General features: G+C 37.8%; 1 protein-coding gene across 2 annotated transcripts in view; it reads right to left on the reverse strand.

Annotated features, from left to right (window-relative positions):
* Positions 1-887: 887 nt before the first annotated feature.
* The window catches only part of WDR89 (WD repeat domain 89), a 30,812-nt gene continuing 5,077 nt past the window's right edge, over positions 888-26,622 (reverse strand). For both annotated transcript variants that reach the window (XM_043990195.1, XM_043990196.1), the window contains one exon: positions 888-3,349. In XM_043990195.1, coding sequence (XP_043846130.1) covers positions 2,149-3,318 — 1,170 coding nt within the window. In that variant the 5' untranslated portion in view covers positions 3,319-3,349 and the 3' untranslated portion in view covers positions 888-2,148. The remainder of the gene's footprint in view (positions 3,350-26,622) is intronic.

Consider the following 26,622-nt stretch of genomic DNA (forward strand, 5'->3'; position numbering starts at 1 on the left):
ATAAAATAGCTTGGTAGACTGGAAAGATGACTTGGATTCAAATTTTGCCATGTAAACTCACTCACTGTTCTTGGACAAATCAGTTACTTTCTTTGGGTCCTTTATATGTGAAATGAGGGGGATTAGATCTTATTTTGGTGCATTCTCAGTGATTTTTCTTCTATGATTGTAATTGGGGCAAACTCTGATGGGATAGTTTAATGGGGAAAATGAAGTCTTACACTTGAGTTCAAAAAGTCAATTTCATAAATACAATGAAGAGGAAATGTGATTCAACAAGACTAGCTAGAATATATTTATTTAGGTATAGCTAAATGTAATAATGTAAAAAATAAACATTATATATGTCGTGTGTGTATGTGTATATTTATATTTGATATATGTATAAAATTTAATCATATATTACAAATAAAATTTAGAAGAAAAAAAAGGAAAAGAAAAAAAGACTAGCTAGGTGGTCCATTGGATAGAGTGCCAGGCCGGGAGCCAGGAAGACTCACCTTCCTAAATTCTCACCTGGCCTCAGACACAAGTTGTGTGACCCTGGGCAAGTCACTTAACCCTGTTTGCCTCAGTTCCTCATCTATAAAAGGAGCTAGAGGGGCAGCTGGGTGGCGAAGTGGATAAAGCACCAGCCCTGGATTCAGGAGGACCCGAGTTCAAATCCGGCCTCAGATACTTGGCACTTACTAGCTATGTGACCCTGGGCAAGTCACTTAACCCTCATTGCCCCGCCAATAAATAAATAAATAAATAAATAAATAAAATTTGGCCTTAGACATTAACTAGCTGTGCCCCGGGCAAGTCACTTAATTTAACCCTGTTTGTCTCAGTTTCCTTATATGTAAAATGAGCTAGAGAAGGAAATAGTAAACTATTCCAGTATCTCTGCCTTGCAAGAAAACCCCCCAAAGAGGTTGCAAAGTGTCAGACATGAACAAAACAATTGAAAATGTGGTTCTAGAGGCCAGAACCCAAGTGCAATGGATTCAAATTGCAAAGAGGTAAATTTCCTTTACGTCAGGAAAAAAGGTCTTCCTAACAGAGCTAAGAAGTAGAATGACCTATATGGAGAAGTTTCCTTTCAAGCAAAGGATAGGTGACAACTTGTCATCCATGTTATAGAAAGTATTATTGTTCAGGCATAGGCTGGATTAAGAGTAGCATGGTACAATGAAAGAGCACTAGGTTTTGAGTCAGATAAAGGTTCAAATCTTTGCTCCACCACTTACCACCTAATCTAGGGTTAAGTCTCTAAGCTTTCCGATGCCTCAGTTCCCTCATGTGTAAAATAATAGAAGTTGTACTAGATGATCTCTAAGGTCACTTCCAGATCTAATTCTATTAAATTTCCATTTCAAAAACTATTATTATGGACCCAAATTACTTTTTTATGAGATAAAGTTTACAAGAATTATATACTCTGCTTTGGAACTCATGCCTGGACAGAACCATCCTCAATGGTGATTGTGAACTTCCCTTAGCCCACTGTTACTCGGTAGCTCCACTACAACAACTATGTATGCTTCCTATTCCTTTTAGCCACCTATTTCCCTCACCCCAGTCATCTTCTCGCCATCAACCCTGAAGCTATCATTTTTTATTTAAAATTCAAATAATTACTTTAGATATTTTATTCATTTTTAAAGATACATATTGACCATTTAAAAAAATTAATTCTATTTAGATTGTTGCACATAACTATGTAAATAATATAAACCAAAATATGTATATTAAGCAATAGCTTCCAAATGCATAATTTAATTCAAGGCTAAAAACAAAAAGTTGATATGTTAAGGAAAAAAAAGCCTTTGCTTTGAAAAATCCTAAATATAGAGACAAGTCAATAAAAGTGTCATTAGATTCTTAGCTCAAGAATAGGCTTGCTTTTAAAATTAAAATTAATTTTAAAATATATCATCTATCAATTTAACAATGGTAAGTTTTTAAAAATTATATTCAGATTGTTCTTTTGAATTCAAAAGTGTTTCATTTTATGACATTTCAAGCTCTATCTAAATCAAATTTTCTCTACTTCAAAAAGTTTATTTGGACCATTTGCACATGAAGGCTATAATATATAGTAGAAAACTATATGCAGAAAGAGTTAATTAATTGAAATATGACCAACCAAGATCACAAGCAATTTTAACAACTATGCTTTTTCTTACTTTTGTAAGAATCATTGCTGTGAACTCTAACACGTTTCTGCACAGAGGAAGCTATTTTCATGTTATCCTTCTTTGCAAGAGTCTTTTCAGTAGCTCCACGTTTCCAAAGTAACAGTTGTGCATCCTCTCCACCAGTTAGTAAAGCATCATCCTGCATACTCCAACAGAAGGAACGAACCGTGGCAGAATGCCCTCTTTCAAGGCTTCTCATGTATGTCAATCCTGAAGAGCCACAGTTTATTAAGTGAATAATTCCTGTATTTGTTCCTCCAACAACCAACAGTTGGTCTGTTTTTTCATGGTATAACCCACCAACCAAATAATCCAGATTTCCATCTTGCACATTAATTACTTCTCTGACATCCTGGATATTCAAACTTGTGACTGGTTGATCAGTATCTAAATTGGAAAGATCCCACCAACAAAATCCTTCATCGTGTGTCATACAATAAATCTGCCTGTATTCTTTCCCTGACCAACCAACAGAACTTACTGATGAACCAGAGTTACAAGTTGCAATCAGGGCATCTTCTTCATTGTCAATGCTTATATCAAAAACATTCACAAGTCCATCAGTTGATCCTGATACTATCATGTTAGGGTTGTCAGGATGAAAACACACCTGGGTTATATCATCACTGTGTGTCTCTGAATAAACACCTAATGGGGCTTTAACAGGGCATGTATTTTGAGAACTCATTCTTGCATCCCAGAATACCATCAAAGTATCATCACCAACTTTTTCAGTGCCAGCACAAATTATATGATCATTACAATTAATATCAAAACTGATGAAAACATTGGAAGGATAACCCTTAAACACCTGGACTGGTGTTTCGCCAGATAAGCGTATATCCCAACATTTTATAGTGCCGTCTGTGCATGCTGAAAATACATGGGAACTGGAATTTGCTAATCTGACTCCTTTAAGGAGTCCAGGCTGTCCATTAAATTTCCTTAGCAAACTTAATGTCTCATTATTATATAGTCTAATTGATCCATTGGAACACGAAACCGCTACTATGCATCCATTTTCTTCCTGTATATTTTTTGAAATGTCTATGTCAAGGAGGTATGTGGGCTCTTTAGTCACTGCAGAACGTCTAGCAATGGACAGATTTGCAAAATGTTCTTCAATCTTCTCCATACCTACAGTAGCATTCAAAGGCAGTTGAAATCTGTAACAAGAACCAAAATGTAAGTTAAATTCAAAGTTTCTCCAAAAATTATAATCAAAACAAAGAAATCTCTATTTTTGCATAAAATGCAAAAATTAAAAAAAAATTTCCTGTAATAAGTTACATTAACTCTATAAATCAACTGCCATGACATCATGGTGAATCTAATCACAATTATTTTAACTTAACCAGTAAGAGAAGAGGGCCTCCAATGGTTTGTGAAGTACATGTAAGCAGAGCTTAAAAACAAAAACAAAACAAAACACCTTTACAAAAGCTCCATCCTATGCATGCTTCATCCATGTTTTCACCTCTTCTGTATCCTTCCACAGCATTCCACCAGAGGTAGGTAAGTAGGATAAAGGGATTGTTTCAGTTTGGTGCACCCCTCTTATTCCTCTCCCCTTCAACAAGAAACATTAATAGCTCAATCTGGCCCTTCTTTCCCCCATTCCATTTTGGCCACAGTCACAAGCCTGGTCATGACCCTCCTGGATCCAATGTGCCTTATACGACTTTTCAGAAGATAACTGGGGATGGGGAAGCATATTAAAATGGATAGAACAGTGGACCTGGAGTAAGAAAAGCCTGAGTTTAGAATCTAGCCTCAGAAATCAAGTGAAAAGCACTTATTTTCACCTAATAATTCTGGTTTAAAGAGGCAGCATAGAATAGTGGGATAGTCAGCCAGCCTTTGATAGTCCTGCCTGATACATACTGGGTATGGCACCTCAGGTCAATCTCTTAGCCTCTCAGTGCACTGGCCAACTCTTCAAGCCTATAAACTGTAGAGAAGGTGCCAATGTTATACTCGTGTAAATGCATTTGTCTCAACCTTTAATTTATTTTAAACTTGTTAATACTTTGTTATAGTTACAACCACCTGTCAATAAGAAATAAAGTAATTATCATCAGTGACAATGCATATCTAAAAGGACTGTCTACCTTCAGCTAATAATTATTATCTTATCAGCCAAAAGTATATTTTAATATATAAACAAGATTACATATGAGCCCATGAACTTGTTATGTACATTTTAAACATATATTAAATTTAACAAACTAGTGACAAAATTTTGTCTCCCCCTTCTGACCTTTTCCCATAAACCCTTTTTCAGAAGTCAATCCTCAACATTTCCATGTTTAACTTTGACAGCTTCATGCATTCATGTGATTTTATTAGTAACCTCATTTTTACTTTTTTGCATTGGCAACCACACACAATGAGAGCGGGTTTGTGGAGCGGGTGGTATCCTTCCAGGCGTTTCACTGGTCTTGTTCACCTACTACTGTAAAGTTCCCATGCATTTGTTGCATATTTTTATTGTTTGACTTTAAAACCTGAAGTTCTATATTGCAATTATGCACCCAAATCATAGTGTAAGTCTTTTGGGCTCTAAAATGATAACAAAGAACTCACTAGTCTCAGCACTTTTCCCTTAGTTTTCGGAGGACAGCCAAGGAAAGAGGTTTAGAGTAGCAGTATAGTAAAGAGTACAACACCCTCCCACCACCACCTGAAACAGTAGAAGATCAGATTTAGGTTAAATGTTTTAGTTTTAAGAATTTCATTTGCTACACAGTATTTATGATACTGTAGATTTAATGTTATGAAAAGTTAATGTCTGAAATGTTATTTTAATTGAGACATTTGCACAAAAGGTAAATTCTAGGGAATTACTAGCGAGAAGAAATGTTTCGCATGTTACCAATTTTATTTTGTGTATTGCATTTTATGGGTTATTTCGTGGTTACTTTGTTAGGAAAAGTGTACATTTTTCAGAATGTCTTGTTATAAAGAACTGTATCCAGAAGAGTGTATTTTCAGCAATCTCTAGTGAAAGACACAATTTTTGGTGGCCACAGGAACGTAATATTCAATGTGTCAACATTTGCTTTTTTAATTTTCTCACCTTTTGCTAGGAACATTACCCCAACAAAAGTTGAGAACTGACTAACTACAAATTAGACTGCAACTGCACTGTGGAATTCCTCCCTGTTCATAATTTTTTTTTTAACTCAGTTCAAACTGTACCAATTCAGGAAAATATAATTTTAGAACTGCAAAAAGGCTTTGAGATTATCTAGTCCAATTGAGGCCCAGAGGGACAAAGGTTAAACAGACAGTTAAAGACAGATTCAGGACTAAAATCAGAAAGATCTTGACTCTCAGAGAGGCAACTGTAGCTACCAAATAATGTATTAAAGAGACCACATTAACAACCCATAAGGTCGTAAAGATTCTCAGGATAACAGATTAAGAAAATAAAAGCACTTATTTCTGGTCCAATAATTCTGATATTGAGAGGCACACAGACTACTGGGATAGTGTCTCGACTTCTAGTCTAATATTCTTTCAGTGAAAATGGGTTGCCTTTCTGTCTCCAAATACTACAATGTGAACCAAGAGCCTCTGAAATCCTAGAGCATCCACTGTCTATGCCATTCATTTTAGGAATTAATCAGATCCTACACCTTGTGAAGCTTGATACTGAAATCTTACCTCTTTATTATTAACTGTGTATCTTACAACCCTAAGCTTCTTAAGGGGAGGAATTTTGGAAACTTCTCTGGGTCTCCAACAAGATCTATAAAGACAATGTATATGGAGTAAGTGCTTAATAAAAACAAAAAGTTATTTTAGAGGACACCATATTACCTGAGCGCTGCAATTTAGCTAAATGATATGAAACATACACAGACACATGTGAACATTCTTGGCTCACTGACTATAAATCTTTATTCAAACATTTCTTTTTTCTTCTCATGAAATCAGATATCTCTATCTGCCAACAACTCTGGTTTTAAATAGCAATGAATAATATTTGAATGTGGTACTACAGTAGCCATAAAGATGGGCCAGGCATGAAAAGAGGAAGCATTGTGTCCAATGAGGAGCTGGAATTTTTTTCAAAGCCTCCTGAAAAGCCCAAGACAAAACAAGGAAGTATAATAAGAACTGATTCAATAATATTAGGAATGCAACGATGTTTGACAGAAAAACAAAACAAAAAACAATGTATTAACAACTAGGAGAAATGGATTCTGCCTTTCTAGTACCCTCATTTCACAGTGTGACCTTGGGTAACAATCTGTATTCCTATTATTCTCTTAAGAAGTTAGGTGGGGCAGCTAGGTGGCACAGTGGATAGAGAACCAGTCCTGGAGTCAGGAGTACCTGAGTTCAGACCTCAGACACTTAACACTTACTAGCTGTGTGACCCTGGGCAAGTCACTTAACCACAATTCCCTCACCAAAAAAAAAAAAAGTTAGTTATGAGGGCAGCTAGGTGGCACAGTGGATAGAGCACTGGCCCTGCAATCAGGAGTACCTGAGTTCAAATCCAGCCTCAGGCGCTTAGCTGTGTGATCCTGGGCAAGTCACTTAACCCCAATTGTGTCACCAAAATAAATAAATAAATACATACATAAACTTAAAAAAAAAGTTGGTTATGAATATGGCTTTTAACTATTAAAAACCAATTATTTTCATTTTAAAAATGACTTTTGAGGCAGGTAGGTGGTGCAGTGGATAGAGCACTGGCCCTGGAGTCAGGAGGACCTGAGTTCAAATCCAGCCTGACACTTAACACTTACTAGTTGTGTGACCCTGGGCAAGTCACTTAAACTCCAATTGCCTCTTCAAAAACCAAAAAAAAGTAGCCACAACAACTCTATTACTCCTCCTTCCTAAGCCTCTTTCAATGATCTTTGTGCATTCATTCCATTTTTGTATACATAATTTTAACTTATATGATTGTCACTAAAGTAATCTCTTTGTGGTATATGCCTAGTAGTGGTATTGATGAATCAAAGGCTAGCAGGGTTTGGTGATTTGGGGTTGTGGGGTGTTACTTCTAAACTGCTTATAAGAGTTTGACCATGTCTCAAGATAATCAGGGAAAAAAAGAACCTATATGTTCTAAAATATTTACAGCAGTTCTCTTTGTGGTGGTAAAGAACTGGAAATTGAGGGGATTTCCATCAATTTGGGAATGGTTAAACAAATTGTGGTATATGATTATAATGAAATACTATTGTGCTATAGGAAATGACGAGATGGTTGATTTAGAAAAACAAGAAAGACTTGCAAAAAGATCATGAAAAGTGAAAAGAGCAGATCCAAGAGAACAATGTATACAATAACAGCAATATTGATCAAAGAATAATTGTAAATGACCAAGTTATTTTGAGCATTACAAATACTCAATTCAACTACAAAGGACCTACAAGATGTTGTTCCTCCACCAGAGAAAGACTAATAAATAGAAGTATGCATAGAATGGCTTTACATATATTTATAAATCTCTATCAAATGGTGGCCTTCAAATAGGGTGGGGAGGGAGGAAGACAGTTTGGAACTTAAAATGTAACAAAAAAATAAATACAATTAATGTTGCCTATCCTTGAATAGCCCCTCCAACAATTATCATTTTCCATTTTTTCAGCTTTGCTATTCTGGTAGGTATGAGGTAAAATTTCAGAGATGACAATTTGTTTTTTCCTATTTATTGGTAATTTATATTATTTTAATGTGTTTATTGATAGCTTGGCCTTTTTTCTTTTGACAACTGCCTCTGACCACTTATCTAATAGGGAAAGGGCTCTTCTTATTTTTTTATGAGCTATATATGTTGTATATCACACCCTGATATCAGAGAAATTTGCTATAAACATTTCCCCCCAGTTAACTGTCTCCTTTCTAATTCTAAGTGTATTGATTTTGTTTGTGCAAAAGGTTTTCATCAATTTATGTGATCAAAATTATCCATCTTACCTCCTTTAATCATCTCTATCAAATATTTGGCTAAGACCTGTTTCCTTATTCATAGATAAAAAAGGTTATCTCCTCTAATTTATGTGGCCTTTTTTATGTAGGTAAGGGGTTCTTTTGTGTCACAGACTCTTACAGCTAGTAAAGCCTATTTACCCTAACTCATAATTATTTGCTTTAAAAGGCACTGCCAGTCAGCCAAAAAAAAGTATTAAGTGCCTATGTGCCAGGCACTGTGCTAAGATCTGGGGATACAAAGAAAAACAAAAAGGTAGACCCTACTCTCAAAGAGCACAGTGTAATGTGGGAGACAACACAAGCAACTAGGTACAAACATGCTATAAAATCAATTAACCAAATGTTAAAGGGGAAAGAGGATGTATTTTCCCACAGAGGAATAATGTTACAGAGGTAAAACCATGCCTTGTCAACAGAATGGATTGGGTGGAACAAAGTTAAGATTTGAAAATGACAACTTAGTTGTGAGTCTGGGTGACTAGGGAGGGTGGTGGTTCCCTTCACAAAGGGACATTAAGAAGAATGGAGGTTTAGAGGGAATAGGTAAAAAGGTTCAGTTTTGTACATGTTGAGTTTAAGATGTCTAAGGAACATCCAGTTTAAAATATTGACCTGAAGGTCAGGAGAAGTTAGGGCTAGACAAAGAGATCTGAGAATCATTTGCATGGAGATAATAATTGAACCTATGGGAGGAGATGGAATCACTTAGTGAATAGTATAGAGTGAAAAGAGAAGAGGGAAAAAGACAGAGCCTTGAATGAATATCCACAGTTAATAAGGAATGACCTGGATGAAGATACAGTAAAGGAGGTTGAGGAGTGATCCAAAAGGCAGGGGGAGAACCAAAAAAAAAAAAAAAATGTGTCAAGAAAACCTCAAGTAGAGAATATCAAGAAGAGAGTGACAGATGGTATGCAAGGCTACAGAAATGTTTAGAAGAATAAGCACTGAGAAAAGGCCACTAGATTTGATGATTAAGAGATTACTAGACATCTTGGAGAGTCATTTTGAAGCTGAATGATGAGGTCAGAAGCCAGAATGCTTAAAGGCATAAAATAACATATAGGGAATTACAAAGAAAAATAATTATATTAAAATAAAGATGTATTTTTTCTTTCCATGGACATTACAGATCTCCTGAGTTCTGTGGATCCTAGGTCAAGACTCTGGTTTAAGTCATGTATCCATATGGAATTCATTATTATGGTATTAGATGTTGTTCTAAGTCTTATTTATCCCAAGTGGCTTTCATTTTCCCCAGCAGTTTTGTCAATTTTGAGTCCTTGCCCTAGTTGTTAGAGTCAGTTTATTGAATACAATGCCACCACATTCGATTGATTCTAGGTCTTACGCACTTCATTTGTTTCACAGGCTTCTCAATGTTTTAAAAACCAGTACTAATAGTTTTGATGATTACTGAATTACAATATAGTTAGATTTAGTAAGGTTAGGCCATGTTTCTTCCCATTCACTTCCCCTTACTCTCCCATTTTCTTTGAGATTCTTGACCTTTTGTCCTTACAGATGAATTTTGTTGTTATTTTGCCTAAATTTGTAAAGAAACCCTTTGGCAATATGACTGATATGGCACTAAATCTATAAGATAATTTACTAGTGATTTGGAATAATATTTCACATGGTAAATGGTTTGTTATTCTTGCTTTGAGAACTATTTGTTCATAGCCTTTTTAACCACTTATCCTTCAGGATAAGTTTCTTGGCCTTATGTATTTGTATATTTATATGTATATCTATATCTATATTTTTAGATATCAGACCTTTACAAGTGATATGATGGAGATGTGTTTTCCCAAGTAATTGTTTCCCTTCTGAGTCTAGCTGCACTGATTTTGTCTGTGCATGACAGGGATGAAGGGCATAGAGTGGGAGTTAGGTAAACTGGAACTTGAATCTAGAGAGTCTTAAATGCCAGGCTAGAGAATTTTAATTTTACTCTAAAAACAATAGTGGTAGCCATCAAAGATTCAATTCAATTCAACAAGTACTAAACACCTACTATTGTGCCAGGTGAAACAAAGATAAAAGTGACATACTCCCATTAAAAAGAAGTATATATAAATATGTACAAAATAAATACAAGGGGTGGGGGAAAGGGCTAAAGAGAGGTTTTATGTAAAAGGTAAAAAGTTAGCTGAGTTTAAAGATAACAAAGAATTCTAAGAGGCAGAGGTTAAGAGGGAGTAAGGACAAGATGACCAGCCAGTACAAAGAAAATTAAGATGAGACATGGAGCAATGCCTATAAGGAACACCAAATACACCAATTTAGCTGGAGTATAGAGTGTGCGAAGGAGAGCAATATATGAGGATGGAAGGGCAGGTTCTCAGGTTGGGAGGAATAATATCCAACTGTTTACATTTTATCTTAGATTCAGTAAGGAGTCATTGAGTAAGGGAGTGACATGGTCAGGGAACTGCACAAGATCACTTTAGCAGCTGTGTCAAGTATCCCCCCACTAACTCTAAGTGTCCCTCAAGGCTTTGTTTTAGATCCTCTTCTCTGTACTGCTTGGGATAGAGCTAGGTGACACAATGAGTAGAGTGCTGGACCTGGAGTCAGGAAAACTTGATTTAAAATCCGGGCCCAGACACATATTTAGCTACATGACCTTGGGTAAGTTAATCTCTGTCTTGGTTTCCCCATCCATAAAATGGAGAAAAATAATAGTGCCTACCTCCCAGAGTTGTTGTGAACATCAAATGAGATATTGTGTTTTGCAAAATTTTAAGTGCTATATAAATGCTGGCTATTACTATTACATTTGGTGATCTCATCATGAACTTCCACTGGTTCAGTTTTCTCTATGCAGATGATTCCCAAATGCATATATCAAACTTGGTCTCTTCTCCTGAGCTCCAATCCCAAAATATCAACTGTCTCTTGTATATTTTTAAATGGATTAAGGCATCTCAAACACAATATGTACAAAACAGAATGTGCCACCTTTTCCCACAAATCTTCTCTTCCAAACTTCCGAATCACTAATAACAGGAAAAATATACATCAAAACAAACATCATTCTCCTAGTCACCCAGTCATAACCTCAGTGTCATCCTTGACTCCTCACTCTCACCCCATGTGTTGTCAAATTGCCAATGTCAAATCCTGTCATTTCTACCTTCACATCTCTCAATGTAATACGTTTCTCACTATTAACACAGCCATAACTCTAGTTCAGATTCCCATCATCTCTTGCATAGACCGTTGTTGAGTTGTTTTCAGTCATGTCCAACTCTTCATGACTCTATTTGGGCTCTTCTTGAAAGAGATACCAAAGTGGTTTTCCATTTCCTTGTCCAGCTCACTTTACAGATGAGGAAACTGAGGCAAACGGGGTTAAGTGACTTGTCCAGGTCACACAGCTAAGTCTGAGGATACATTTGAACTCAGGTCTTCCTGATCCCAAGCTGGTACTTTATCCACTGCCCCACAGACTGTTATAATAAACTCCTAAGCAGGCTTCCAGCCTCAAATTTCTATTCCAATCCATCCTCCATTTAGATGCTAAAATGAATTTCCTAAATTGCTGGTCTAACCATGTTATACCACAACCTTGTCCCCTCTCCCCACGGACAATAAATTCCAATGGCTCCTTATTAACTTAAGGCCTAAATATAACATTTTCTATTTGGCACAGAAAACCCTACATAATCTGGCCTCTTTCCACCTTTCTAGTCATCTTATACTTTACTCCCCTCCAAACACTATTAATATAGTTCAGCTAATATTCCTACTTGTTGGTCCTTTCCCAAGACACTCTATCTTTTCTCTATGTGTCTTTGCACTAGCTGTCCTCCATAACTGGAATGTTCTTCCTCTCCATTTTTACCTCTTAACTTCATTGGCTTCCTTTTAGTTTTGTTTTTTTGTGAGGCAATTGGGGTTAAGTGACTTGCCCAGGGTCACACAGCTAGTAAGTGTCAAGTGTCTGAGGCTGGATTTGAACTCAGGTACTCCTGACTCCAGGGCCAGTGCTCTATCCACTGTGCCACCTAGCTGCCCCCATTGGCTTCCTTTTATACTTCAATTCCAACCTTCTGCAAGAAGGTTTTTCCTTCTCCTCTCGGATTACCTTCCATTTACTCAAAATATCTTGTTCAAGGAGGAAAAATAAGTATTACAGAGAAATATGGGTAAGAATTTAAATTTAATTTATCCTTCAAATACTAGTCAGACTACCAGGTTAATAATATGGTAGCAATATGCATTCATATGATGAGGTTTCTAATAAATAAAAATACCACTAGGTTTGAGAAAATATTGATCACAAATACATAAATTATAAAATAGTTGATAAAAACTGAGCAAGCCTCATTTGATTCTTATTTTAGACTATGTTCTAAGCACTAGTAGTTATCTACACATTTATGAGAATTTTTAATAGATTTTTTGATTGAATAATGTATTAACCAGGGGGCGGCTAGGTGGCGCAGTGGATAAAGCACCGGCCCTGGATTCAGAAGTACCTGAGTTCAAATCCGGCCTCAGACACTTGACACTTACTAGCTGTGTGACCCTGGGCAAGTCACTTAACCCCCATTGTCCCACAAAAAAAACAAACCCAAAATAATAATATATTAACCAAACTGATATTTTCCCCCAGTTTTTCTCTACCTATGAACATTTAGAAGATTTAATTAGACCCAAAGTGACTAACTATATAAATGGGGCTTGCTACTTTCTGAATCTTACTTCACTGAAGAAAATGGGCAAGGAAAAAGGGGGGAGGGAGACAGAGAGGTAGGAAAAGACCACATCTTTCTCTAATTATAATTGTGGTATTTAGCATTCCCATTTCATATTCTCAAAGTTTTATTAATAGAATATATGCTTTGCTTTCAGTCATTTTTTTGTTGTATCTGATGCTTTGTGACTCCATTTGAAAATTATTTTCTCGGCAAAGATACTGGAGTGGCTTGCCATTTCCTTCTTCAGTTCAATTTATAGATGAGGAAACTGATGCAAATAGGGTTAGGTGACTTGCCTGAGATCACATAGCCAGTAAGTGTGAAGCCAGATTTGAACTCAGGAAGGTGTGCCTTCTGACTCTAGGCTTGGTCCTCTAGCCATTGTGCCATCTAACTGCTCAACAGAATATATACTTTTCTTTAATCCTCTACCACCTCTGTGGTCATCTTCAAAATTATGGGAAGTACTGCATTTTGAGGTTATCTTAGGCACACTCCATCCATCTTACAGAAAAGTCAACTAAATGAATTATTTATTTCAGGTCACTAAGTATGGCACTACATTAAGAAAGTTATGATAATAAACTTATTTTGAACAGACATTAACACTAGAAGCATCAGGAACATCAACTGATGCAAAAAAATTATAATTTTTCTTTGAAATAAATATTTTCATCCTATTATCTCTATTTTCTTTGCTTAACATGTTAAAAAGGCACTATGCCAACTGAACCAGCTTTAACGTTTGAAGTACTATTAAATTCCAGTCCTTCTAAGTGTTAAGAAGCATAACTGAGGGGGCAGCTAGGTGGCACAGTGGATAAAGCACTGGCCCTGAATTCAGGAGGATGAGTTTAAATTCGACCTCAGACACTTGACACTCACTAGCTGTGTGACCCTGGGCAAGTCACTTAACCCTCATTGCCCCACAAAAACAAAACAAAACCAAAAAAAAAGAAGTATAATTGACATTTGCTGACATTTCTATGGTTAAGGAAAGTCGAGTCAAGTCAAAAAGTATAAAGAGTTTTCTACATGGTGTGTAATTTAAGATTCTAAATGTGGGTTCTAATCCGTTCCCCCAGTTTTGGGAAAAACTGACTAAAATCACTGATAAATGGGAGGCTCCTCACATTGATTGGCTGGTAGCCTTGGTGGACAGTACCCATGCGCAAACGTTACTTCCTGACGCCAAGGAAAACCCACATGGCCTTGCCCTGAGGCATTCTACTCATGGTGGAGCTTTCCTATATTAAGTCTCCAGTAGGTGGTGTCGTTCCAATCATTACAATGGCAAGCACTGTACTAAGTGCTTCTTAAGAAGTTCACAGTCTGGGGCAGCTAGGTGGCGCAGTGGATAAAGCACCGGCCCTGGATTCAGGAGCACCTGAGTTCAAATCCGGCCTCAGACACTTGACACTTACTAGCTGTGTGACCCTGGGCAAGTCACTTAACCCCCATTGCCCTGCCAAAAAAAAAAAAGTTCACAGTCTAATGGAGAAGACTATATGAAAGAAACTATGTACAAATAACATACATAAATATATGTACAAATATACATACACAGGTCTAACTGGATATAGGCACTACCATTAAAAGGCATCAAAAAAGGCTTCTGAGGGTGGGATTTTAGCTGGAACTTGAAGGAAATCAGGGAATAAAAGTGGTAGAGATGAAGAGTGAATTGCCACTTGATTTATAGAATTACTGATTTACTGTAACACAAATAAAAGGGAAAAATATCACCTGGAAGGGGTCAAGAGGTTCAGTTATTCATCCTTGCTTTCTACACATCAATTCATTTTACTCAGCTTGTTCAGGGACAGGGGTGGTCCTTGAGATCCTAGTTTATGATTAAGGGTGCAGAATTGCTAGGAGTCCTTCTGGGTTAAGAATGGAAGGACAGTTACACACAATTTTTTTTGGATATTCCCTGGGAAAGATCACAATGGCAACAAATGGTAGAGTAATGCTTCAATCACACAGAATACAGAGACAAACTGAGGGGGATAGCATGGTGGCAGCAGTAAGAATTTGGCATCTCATTTTTACAGAGTTTTTTTTTGGGGGGGGGAACTGGGGGTAAGGAGGCAGACTCTTATTCATGACACCTTAGTGTTAGTTTGTTAACAGACCCACATTTCTAAAATCAGCAACATGTTAGGGTTAGTTCATTAGCCTAATGCTTTGCTGGTGTTCTGGTGGATTTAATGGAGTATATCTGATGCTTACAGTTATAGGCAGTGAGCAGGATTGAGGGGCCCTTAATAGTAAAGCCTAGCTGGCTTCCCTTAATTTAGCACATAGTCTCAGGATATGACCTTAGTTAATTTATGAGCCAGTTTCCAGTGCTCCTATGCTCCTCTAATTTATGAGACAGTTTGCAAGTATCTGTTATTCTCCCTTAATTTATAGGACAGTCTATAAGTGACTTCTAGGTTTTCAATCTTACTTCCTACTACTGTCACATAGTAGCTACTTACAAATTTACTTTTTATGCTAACTGGGGCATGGGGGTGGGATGGGGGGAATGGGGTGGGACTTAGGATTCCAGACAAGGGAGAGAGTGAAAATGTATGAAGTTGGGAGATGTAGTATCATATATGAGGAAGGATAAGAAGAGCCAGTGTTACTAGATTGTGGAGTGTGTAGAAGAAAGTGTAAAAAGGCTGAACAATGAAGAGTCAAGACCCTGAAGGACCTTAAAAGTCAGAGGATTTTATATTTTATCCCAGAAGAGTCACTGGAATTTACTGAATGGGAGGTAACATGGTCAGAGCTGTGCTTTAGGAAGAACAAGATGGCAGCTGAGTAGAGACTAATAATAGTAAGCACTTATATTTATATATAGTATATTATTTGATCCTCACAACAACCCTGGGAGACAGATGCTATTATTTACCTCATTTTACAGATGAGGAAATGGAGGCAGATAGAGGTCAGCCACCTAGCTGGTGAGTGTCTGAAGTTGGATACATACTCTGGTCTTCTTGAATCTAGTTCCAGCGCTTTACCCGCTGTGCCTCCTACCTGCCTCATGGTTGTATTGGACTGGGGAGCAACTTAAGTCAGGGAGACAAACCAAAAGGCTAAAGCAGTACTCCAGATGTGAGGTGATGATGGCCCATACCAGGGTGGTGGCACTATCAGAGGAGAAATGGGCACACACCAGAAATGATATGGAAGGTCTTGCCAACTAAATGGATATGGATAGGGGTGAGAGTGAGGAATTGAAGATAAAACCTAGTTTGCAAGCCTGGATGAGTGGGAGGATGGCAATACCTAAAGAGGGGAGGGCATGGAAGGGGAAAGATAATGAGTTTAGTTTTGAACATGTTGAGTTTCAAGATGTCTATAGGATGTCCATTTCAAAACGTCTAACATGTCAATTCTACCTTTGGATCCTTTGAATCCACCCTTTCCTTTTCATTCATCATCATCATCAAATTTATTTAGCACTTTAAAATGTGCTTATTTAAGGTTCACAATAGTTTATGAGGTAGATACTATCACTATCACCCCCATTTTATAGAAGCTAAAAGAGCTAATTACTTGAAGGTATAGATGGGACTGAAACCTAAGTCTTCATTTTATATTTTATTCCAAGTGGCTTTTCAGGCCTATATTAATCTCTCTCCTCCTAAATTCCTTGAGAATGTACTGTTTTTTATCATTTCATCATATACTGCCCTATGTATTATTCTGTTTTCCTGTGTTAAAAATCTATTCTCAAATAGACTAGAAGCTCCCTGAGATCAGGAACCATGTCTTATACTTCTACATATTCCATCAGACCCAGTACAATGCTCTGCCCATAACAGGTGCTTAATAAATATCTGCTGACTGAATGCAAGAAAAACTAGGGCCAGTTAATCAGTCCTGTACAAGTCATAAGTAGCAATTATGGTAATCCATAATTACAGAGGAGACCATAATGTGCATTCTGAGAAATATCTGCTGTACAGTTTGGAATGTGAGAATCAGAGCTCTGCCCTAAGGAGAAAACATGTGACTTTGTGTCCTCATGTGACTTGGTGTCCGGAAGTTACATCTATAGAACCACCTGTAGTCATGTCAATCAAAGCTACCAGCCAATTAGCTTGGAGCTGTGTGTGTAGATGGCCCTGCTTCCTGTTTCACAGTGGGCTTCTGGGAGAGGCCACTAAGCACTCTCTTTCCATTCAGGAATCAGCATGTGGCAGCAGACAGAGAAAAAGAGAGGTGGCAGAACTTCACGTGGGCTGACAGGTAAACGAAGGTGTTCTCTCTAGCTATACCAAATAGATCTAAACTAGGAGTTTCCACCCTATCTATCTTCACTAACTTCTAATACACTTTAATAAATACTCAAAAGCCTAAACTCTTGCTGAATTTATCAGTAAATCTTGACCAATTTCCCCCCAAAACTGGGCATGGGGGGGTGGCAGGTTAGAACCCACATTAGATTTTATTTTTTTTATTTTTTTTTTTTAGTGAGGCAATTGGGGTTAAGTGACTTGCCCAGGGTCACACAGCTAGTAAGTGTTAAGTGTCTAAAGCTGGATTTGAACTCAGGTACTCCTGACTCCAAGGCCGGTGCTCTATCTACTGTGCCACCTAGCTGCCCCCACATTAGATTTTGGTTTTGTTTTTTTTTTCGGTGAGGCAATTGGGGTTAAGTGACTTGCCCAGGGTCACACAGCTAGTAAGTGTTAAGTGTCTGAGGCCGGATTTGAACTCAGGTTGTCCTGACTCCAGGGCCGGTGCTCTATCCACTGTGCCACCTAGCTGCCCCCCCACACACATTAGATTTTAAGCATCACAGGAAGTAAGGATGATGAGCAGTTTAATTTCTTCTTCTTACTAACCGTCATGGTTAATCAAATAGCAAATTATTTGAAAGAACCTGAGGAGTTGCAGAACCATGTATACAATAAAAACAAAGAAAGACAACTTTGGTGGGCTTAAAAATTCTACTCAATGTAATGACCAACTTATGATTCCAAAAGACCAACAACGAAGCATTCTACCCATCTCTTGATAGAGGTAATGAATTCAAAGTGCAAAATGAGACACTTTCTTTCTTTTTTTTTTTTTTGCGGGGCAATGGGGGTTAAGTGACTTGCCCAGGGTCACACAGCTGGTAAGTGTCAAGTGTCTGAGGCTGGATTTGAACTCAGGTACTCCTGAATCCAGGGCCGGTGCTTTATCCACTGCACCACCTAGCCGCCCCCGAGACATTCACTTTCAAACATGGCCAATGTTGAAATTTATTCTGCTGGACCATACATATTTGCTAGGCAGGTTCTTTTTTTTTCAATGGCAGAATGGGGGGTGATAGTATAAGGGGAGGGGAGTCAAATTAAAAAGAAAGAAAAGACATTCACTGAAGCATTTTTAAATGCACAGAAGAAAACAGAAGGCCAGAAAGAATCTTAGATAAAGTTAATTGATAAATTGCTTAATATTTTTAAAATAAAAGTAAATAAAAACAAAAGCAATCCTGTTATCTAAGAGTTTTACTTTTTGTGTAAAATCTTTTCTTGTTCTATTTTACATTTGGAAATGCTTATTTTATTTATGTTCAGAAAAAAATTAAAAAGTTACACTTTGTATTTATTATGTACATAAAAGGAAAAGCATGCTATACTGAATAGAGATTCACATGTTCATGCACAATTCTCTTTCTCTGTTCTTACATTTAGAATAAAAAAAAAGACTTTTCTTCTAGAGGTCAAGCTGGACAACTGGAAACCAAGAAGCTAAAAGATGAGATGAGTTAGAATTTCAGATGAGTTGGAAGATCTCTGGTCCTACTCACATACAAACCAAAAGTCAAGCTCTTCTCTAATAGACTATGAGTTCCACAAAGGAGGATGCTACAAAGTTACCTGATCATTTTGCTTCTCTCCATGTTGGAGCTGTCCAAAAAGGAAACAAGTAGGGGCCTTCTGAAGGCTAGATATATTTTTCCTTTTTCCTTTTTCTTTTTCTTTTGCAGGGCAATAGGGTTAAGTGACTTGCCCAGGGTCACATAGCTAGCAAGTGTCAATTGTCTGAGATCAAATTTGAACTCAATTCCTCTTGAATACAGGGCCAGTGCTTTATCCACTGCACCACCTAGCTGCCCCAAGGCTATATATAGATAGATAGATAGAGATATAGATAAGGCTAGATATATGTATATATAGATAAGGCAAGTAAAATTTACGTATATATATGTATGCTAGGCACTGGAGGGAATGCAGAGAATGCAAACAGAGAACCAGTCAGGAAGACTAGCTGGGAACTCAAGATATTATATAACAAAGTTAAAAAAACAAGGAAATGACAGTTCAATAGTTACAAAGAAGGGCATGAGGACCAAATGAAGGAAGAGATAACAAGAGTTCAGAAGAAAAAGATTATGAGCTACAACATTTTTTAGAAGAAATGTGATCTGAACTTTGGAGAATAGACAGGATTTCTATAGGCAAAGGGGGAAGGAAGAAAAAATTAGGAGAAACACTGAGCAAAGACTCCAAGTTGAATGACTGGTTACAGCCCCTCAGGGTTTTCTTATGGAATAGCAGGGTGTAGGATTTGGGGTCAGAGAACCAAGGTTCAAATCTTGATCCTGTTACAACAACATTTGTGTCCTCGAGTCACATAATTTCTCTGAACCCTAGTTTCCTCCTCTGCAAAATGAGGAAGTGGATCTACATTACTTTAGAAGTAATTTCCACCTCCAAATTTATGATTCTATGACCCTACAAGGAAGGAATGTGAGATAGGTAATAGCCAGACAGATCTGTAGCAAGCCAAAGAATGTAATGGCTGATGTCAATTGGAAGGGAGTGTGGTTGGGCCTTTTCTATTCAATATTTATGGCCACACCCAGCATCCACTTCCATTTCCACACTAACTTCTTATTCCACCAGATTGTTTTGTTTTTAAACACCAGATTGTTTTAATTACTAATTTACTTTCCTAATTTGGTTCCAAAGGTTTGTCATGCTAGGGTGGGAGTGGGGATAAGCTCCCACTCTCTATAAAATGCTCCAATAGTGTGCATCTCAAATAGCCTCTGACAACTGAAGCCCAACTCCTGGCCTTCTTGTGGCGGAACTGTTTCCACTAACAGAAGGGGTGAAAGCGAGTCACTGGTGCCTTAAAACCAGTTGCTTCGGGCAGGTGGGGCTCATTAGCCTTGGCAGGCAACCAGCCCAGGGGAAGGAAACCCTGATCTTATACCTCCACTGTCGTGTGGCTATACCCATATATGGGAAAGGCTTTGGGAGTTAACCCTGAGGAAAAATCAGGAGTCAGAGTCCCTTAGGCAGTTGGATATTGGACATCACATCCCTCTGGCAACTCCTGCAGCGGCACTGGTGCCAAACTGTATTGGCTCTGCCTCTCCTTTGGATCCACCAATGTCGTGGAGAGGGAAAACCTGCTGCATGGGCAACAGCTTGTTTTCCATATTGATCCGCCCAGGCCAGCGCCCTGGAGAGGACACTCCAGCTACTCCTCATGGGGTAGATACAACACGGGATGCAGCAGTTACCGGTTATAAATCACTCAGGAGCTGTGGCTCCAGTATCGGACTGCACAGCCACACTGTGGCCTGTGGCTCTTCAAGGCGCTGATCCATGGTCATCCGTGATTGGTGGAGGCCTACTACTACTACTACTTTCCTAATTTGTTTTACTTACCTAGCCAAACTAACTTCTCTTCAGATTCTTAATCCTATTTAATCTTGTTCTTTTTCTCCTGCAACTTTCTCTCACAGAAGTCAGGCCAAAACTGGCCTGTACTTGAGGGAAAAGAGGAGATCAAAGAATGGAGGAGACTGCTGCCTAGGCTGGGTAGGACTGTGATTAGTGACAAAAGGCAGAACACAAAGCTGCTTAATTCTTATTTTGCATGTTTTTTCTGCTAAGGAGAATGAGAGAACCACTAACAAGGGAATCGATACCTGAGATAATTAAGCAGACAGACAACCTGGCCGTCCTTGATAAGTTCAAACCACTTAATGTGGAAGTTCATCATTCCTGGGAACTGAAAAAGGACTGACAGATGACGCTGCTGAGCCACTGTCAGCAATATCCAAAAGCTCATGGAGAATATAAGGGGTAAAACTGAAGAACAGCAAATTTTGTCCTGAATTTCCAAAAAGGCAAAGACAATAGTCTGCCAACTATAGGCCAGTTAGCCCAACTTCACTTCCTGGTAAAATTCTAAAATGAATCATTAAAGAGATGTTAGGTACTAGAAAAGGAAGTGCTAATTATGAAGAGCTAGCATACTTTCACCAAGAACAGGTCATGCCAGAGTAATCTCATTTCCTTTTTTAACAAGGTTACTAAATCAGCAAATCAGGAGAAGGGGTACGGATCTTGTTTCCAAAGGTTTTAGCCGAGAATCTGATCAAATGCCTCATACTATTCCTGTGAAAAAGATATGGAGATGCATACTAGTTAGATGGATCTGAAACCAATTGAAAAGCCAGACTCAAATTAGTGCTTCAATGTCAGCTTTCCAGGTGATATCCAACAGAGGGTGATGCATGTGATGACCTGAATAAAGTCAAAGATGGCATACTTATCAAACTTGCAGAAAAGAAAAGGCTAGCTACCACATAGGATGACATCAGGATTCAGAAAGAGCACTGTGCTCATTTTAAGAAAATGAAATCAAAAGGCAGAGATAAAAGGCATGTATGTTTGAGTTTAAAAAGACAATATCACAAATATAGGAGGCCCTCATTCCAGCAGTTTGTCTAAAAAGAGTTCCCTCTGAACTCTTCCCTAGTCAGACCATACCTGGGTCACTTCATTTAGTTCTGGGCACCACAATTAAAGAATGACACTAAGAAGATGGAAAGCACTGAAAAGAAAGCAACAAGGAATCCACATCATGTGAGGATTAAAGAAAATGATAGCTTTGTTCAGGTAGAAGAAGGAACCAGGAGCAATGTGCGGGAATACAGACTAATGGCTGATGGCAGGTAAAACTTTCTGATAATTATTGTTGTTTGGTCATTTTTCAGTCATATCCAAATCTGTGATGCCATTTGGGGTTTTCTTAGCAGAGATACTGGAGTGGTTTGCCATTTTCTTCTCCAGCTCATTTTACAGGTGAAGTAACTGAGATAAAATGGATTAAGTGACTTCCCCAGGGTCACACAGCTAGTAAGTGTTGGAAGCCATATTTGAATTCAGGAAGATAAATCTTTCTGCCAGTAGGCCCAGTGTATCCACTGCACCACCTAGTTGCCTTTCTAACAATTAGAGCTATCCTCCAAATTGGATAAACTGCTTGAGAGGTAGAATATTCTCTTTTATTGGAGCTCTCCAGGTAAACACTGGATGACAACTTGAAACCTAGGTTCTAATGGGCCTCATCCTAAGCAACACTAAAGAGGCTGCATTTCTGTCAGCCTTTCCCTCCAACAAGTACTTACAATTAAACAATTATTAGGTAGTGGTAAGGACCTGGAAAACAAATAAAAACAAAAAGACAATCTCCAACTTCAAAGAAGGCATTTTAATGAGGAAAGACAACACATAAAAAGGAGCTAAAAAGCAAGGGAGTGGGAGGGAGGAGCCCGTGAGACTGGTAAACACAAAAGAAGATTGAAGAGTCAGGAGTGTAACAGAAGAAGTAAGAAAGGAAGGAAAAAAAGAAGGGAGGGAAGAAACAAGAAAGAGAGATAGGCCTTGGCAGTTTATGTTCTAGGAGGAAAGGGGAGGTAGGAGTGGGGGGGTCAGATTTCTCCAGCAGTTCTTCCTTGCCCACCTTTGTTGTTTCTGTCACAAATCTAATGACAAGAAGAGCAGCATACAAATCTCTTTTGTCAGCTGAACTTGAACTTTTTTTTTTCAAAGAGTTTCCTGTGTGCCCAGGACAACTGTATTTTCAATGTGAAGTATGCCACAAAGATTTACCAAAGTGGTTTTTAATGCACAGCCTTGTTGACATCCTTCATTCTCTCAAGATCTTTGGTTCCCAAACCTAACTCAATCCTCCCACTTATTAGTTGTTGACTTTGGGCTAGTCACTTAACCATCCTGAATATCAATTTACTTATTTGTAAAATGAGTGGGTTGAACTAGATGGCCTGTGAGGTCCCTTCCAGCTTCTAAATCTCTGATCTGACTCCATTCATTCTGAAATTATATGTTTGATTTTCATCAACACTTTTTATAAATACATGCTCATAATTTTTTCAAATGAAACAAAGCAAGAGAAATAGTTAACACAGAAGATGACAAAAATCAAGGATTTTGATAGGCTAGAAATGGGTTAAAAACCAAGACAAATTCAGTAGTAATGAATGTAAAGCCCTATGTTTAGGTTCAAAAGGGTCAATTAATTCTGTTAGTACAATAAATATGGAGACCTGTGTTGAAAACAGTTTATTTGAAAAGGTAACTCCAAGTTTAAGTTTACAAGTTCAGTATGAACCCAGAATGTGACACTAACAAAGCTAATGCAAACTCAGACTGAAATAATGATAGCATGGTATCTATAACCCAGGATATAATAGGCTCTTTGTAGTATCTGCTGATGAGCAAAAAATACAACTAGGGTCCCAGATTCAGATTTGATTGTTACACAGAGGAAATGCTGGACTTGGTGTCAGTCACCTTAGCTAGGTCACTTAATGTCTTTGATTCTTTTTCCTCATCAGTTTTTTTAAAAAGGGGTGGGGTTGGGAGAAGGGAGTTTGAAACTAAATAACTTCTAAGTCTCTTCCAGGCCTAATATCTTTGACTTTATGAGAGGAAAACGACCCCTACTCTATAATTTTCCCAAACTCAGCAGCTAAGCGTCAAAAGCCCCTTTATTTTTTCTTCTTATGAGAAAGGGCACTGCGAGCAGTGATTCAGTATTGCAGCAAGAGAGTGCAAAGGAGCATGCAAGCTCTTTTTATCCTATTCCCTAACACATGTTAAGTCCCTCCCTCGTTCACCACTGGATGGTTACTCGAGTTACAATCTGATCCCTCAAGCTAGGCAAAAACCTCCAAATGATGCCATAGGACAATTCCTGGAGCAGCAAACCCCACAAAAGAATGGGCTTAGATGATCCCTAAAGCTAGCTAATCAAAAGGCACATTTAGAAAACCTATTTATATAATTATTCAATGTCTTAATATCCAATCAACTTAGAATATTTCTCAATCCGTTGGTTTTGCATATCCTCCTTCCATATAAGTCTTCTTCCACTCAGATTATCTCATGTCACCATGTCCTGAACTCATTTCAGGGAAATTACACATTGCTTAAGCTCAAGTCTCAAAACTTAAACCTCTTGCTTTACAGGTCTTTTTCCTTTTTGAGTTCAGAGCCTATTCTTACACTTTATAAGCATACACAGAGGTAACTGACCAGAATTATAACAGGTGTAGAATGGTTATATAATTAGGGCTGTTTCACCTATAGCAGGGCTTCTTATTCTTGGACTTCTTCCACTTGCGAACCCTTTTTTGCTCAAGAAATTTTTACATGACCCCATATATAGGTATATAAAATATGCATACATAGTCTTTTACTGTTGCCAAATTTTTCGTGACCCCCCCCCCACATTCAATTACATATCCCCATATGGGGTTGGAACCCACAGTTTGAGAAGGTAAGGCCTAGAGGACTGAAGATAAGGAAAAGAGGGGGAGTTTAGTTTATGAGAGCCATTTTCAATCATTTGAAAACCTAACATATGGAAAGGTTTTTTTCTATGCTGCTCAAGAGGACAGAACTAGACAGAAAGAAGTTTGAATTCTGCCTCAGTGTGTGAGCTTGGGTAATACACAGCTTCTCTAAGGCTCACTTTTCTTATTTCTAAAATGAGGATGATGTATTAGAAGACCTAGTTGCTGGCAAGACAGCTGTCCAAGTGGATAAAGCTACAGCAATGGATTTGAAATCAGTAAGACCTGAGTTCAAACCTGGCCTTAGACATTTACAAGCAGCATGACCCTGGTCAAGTCACTTGACCTGCCTGCCTCTCTTTCCTCATCTGTAAAATAGGGCTAACAATAGCATCTACCTCTCTGGATTGTTGTGAGGATAAAATAAGATACTTTTTCTGAAGTACTTTATAAGCCTTAAAATGCTATATAAATGCTATTATTACAATGGTCCTCCCCACGCTAAATTTATAATCGTATTAATCTAAGTTACAAGGAAGCAGATTTCAGAAGAAAAAAACAAGATGTCTTGCAGAGTCGTTAACTTCCCAAGGCTAGACATAGTCAAGACCAGTCAGACCAGTTATCCATCAATAAAGCTCTGGAAGGTGGAGGTTCCAGGTCAGCTAAGCTCCTTGCAAGACCTTCAAAAATAACACTAAAAACAAAAAGGATTACAAAGAGCAACTAAGCCAGCTTGAGTTCCAAAAATAGTAAAGATCAAAAAGAAACCATATGGGGGCAACTAGGTGGCGCAGTGGGTAGAGCACCAGCCCTGGATTCAGGAGGACCCAAATTCAAATCTGGCCTCAGACACTTGACACTTACTAACTATGTGACCCTGGGCAAGTCACTTAACCCCAATTGCCTCACCAAAAAAAAAAAAAAAAAAAAGGAAAGAAAGGGACCATATGAAATAGCCTGAAATGTGTTACACCAACTAAAGAAGACATTCAAAAAAATCAAGAAAGAAATGGCATGAAGAAAGTCACAAGGTCAAATAAGAAACTAAAGAGAAAACCATTTGGGAGAAAACCTACCAAAATTTGAAAAAAAATGGGAAAAAATAATGAAAATTACCAGTATACAGACTAATAGAAAACTTCAACCACCAGAATTAACTGATTCATAAAACAAAATGACAGTTAATGAAGATCAATTACAAGAAATCTAGGCACAAAAAACCCACTGAATTAGCAAGATAATTAAAAATATATAGAATTAAGTGATGAACCTGGAGGTCAGATCACAACACAACAATTTAAGACTGCTGACATTCCCCCCCGAAAAAGAAATAAAGAAAATCCAAACAATCTGTACAAGAAAATAAGTTTCAGAAAGAATCTGAAGTCCAAAGAAATTAAGAATACAAAAAGAGTACAGAAGTTTCTGATGAAAATAAAAACTACATGGGGCAGCTAGGTGGCGCAGTGGATAAAGCACTGGCCTTGGATTCAGGAGAACCTGAGTTCAAATCTAGCCTCAGACACTTGACACACATACTAGCTATGTGACCCTGGGCAAGTCACTTAAACCTCATTTCCCCACAAAAAAAGAAAAGAAAAGAAAAACTACAAGATTCAATACTCCTGGATACATTATTAGCCTCTAATATAACATCATAAATAAAGAAAAATGAGGAAAAGGGAAAATTAGAGAAATTGGGGGGAAAAAGCAATGTATAAAACTGGGAAGCATGGGTTATAATTACACAATTACCTACCCAGCAAAACTCACTATCCTGTTTCAAGGCGAGAGAGGCACATTTGAAAAGCAAACTTGGAAAAAACTTACAAAAAGGCATCATCTACTTCAAGGAAGTTTCCCAATGTTGGCCAAGTCTCCCAGCCAAAAATTTAAGTAGTTAATACAAGACAACCAAAAACCATTAACAATGTGAGGATCTTCAGAATGCTGTATTAATGAAATCACTATATATTTTAGAAAGGTTTCAAAGAAACAAGGAAAACAGGGAAAAAACTCAAAGTAGTATTAGAGGAATGATTAACAACTAAAGTTTATCTTCTGTCCCTTGTTAAAGGGAAGTTCAGGATAAAGAATGGTCCAAACATTCTGGAGAACAACTTGACTATACAAAAAAAAAATCACAAAACATATC

The sequence above is a fragment of the Dromiciops gliroides genome, chromosome 2 (genome assembly GCF_019393635.1).
Source record: "Dromiciops gliroides isolate mDroGli1 chromosome 2, mDroGli1.pri, whole genome shotgun sequence".
NCBI lineage: Eukaryota > Metazoa > Chordata > Mammalia > Microbiotheria > Microbiotheriidae > Dromiciops > Dromiciops gliroides.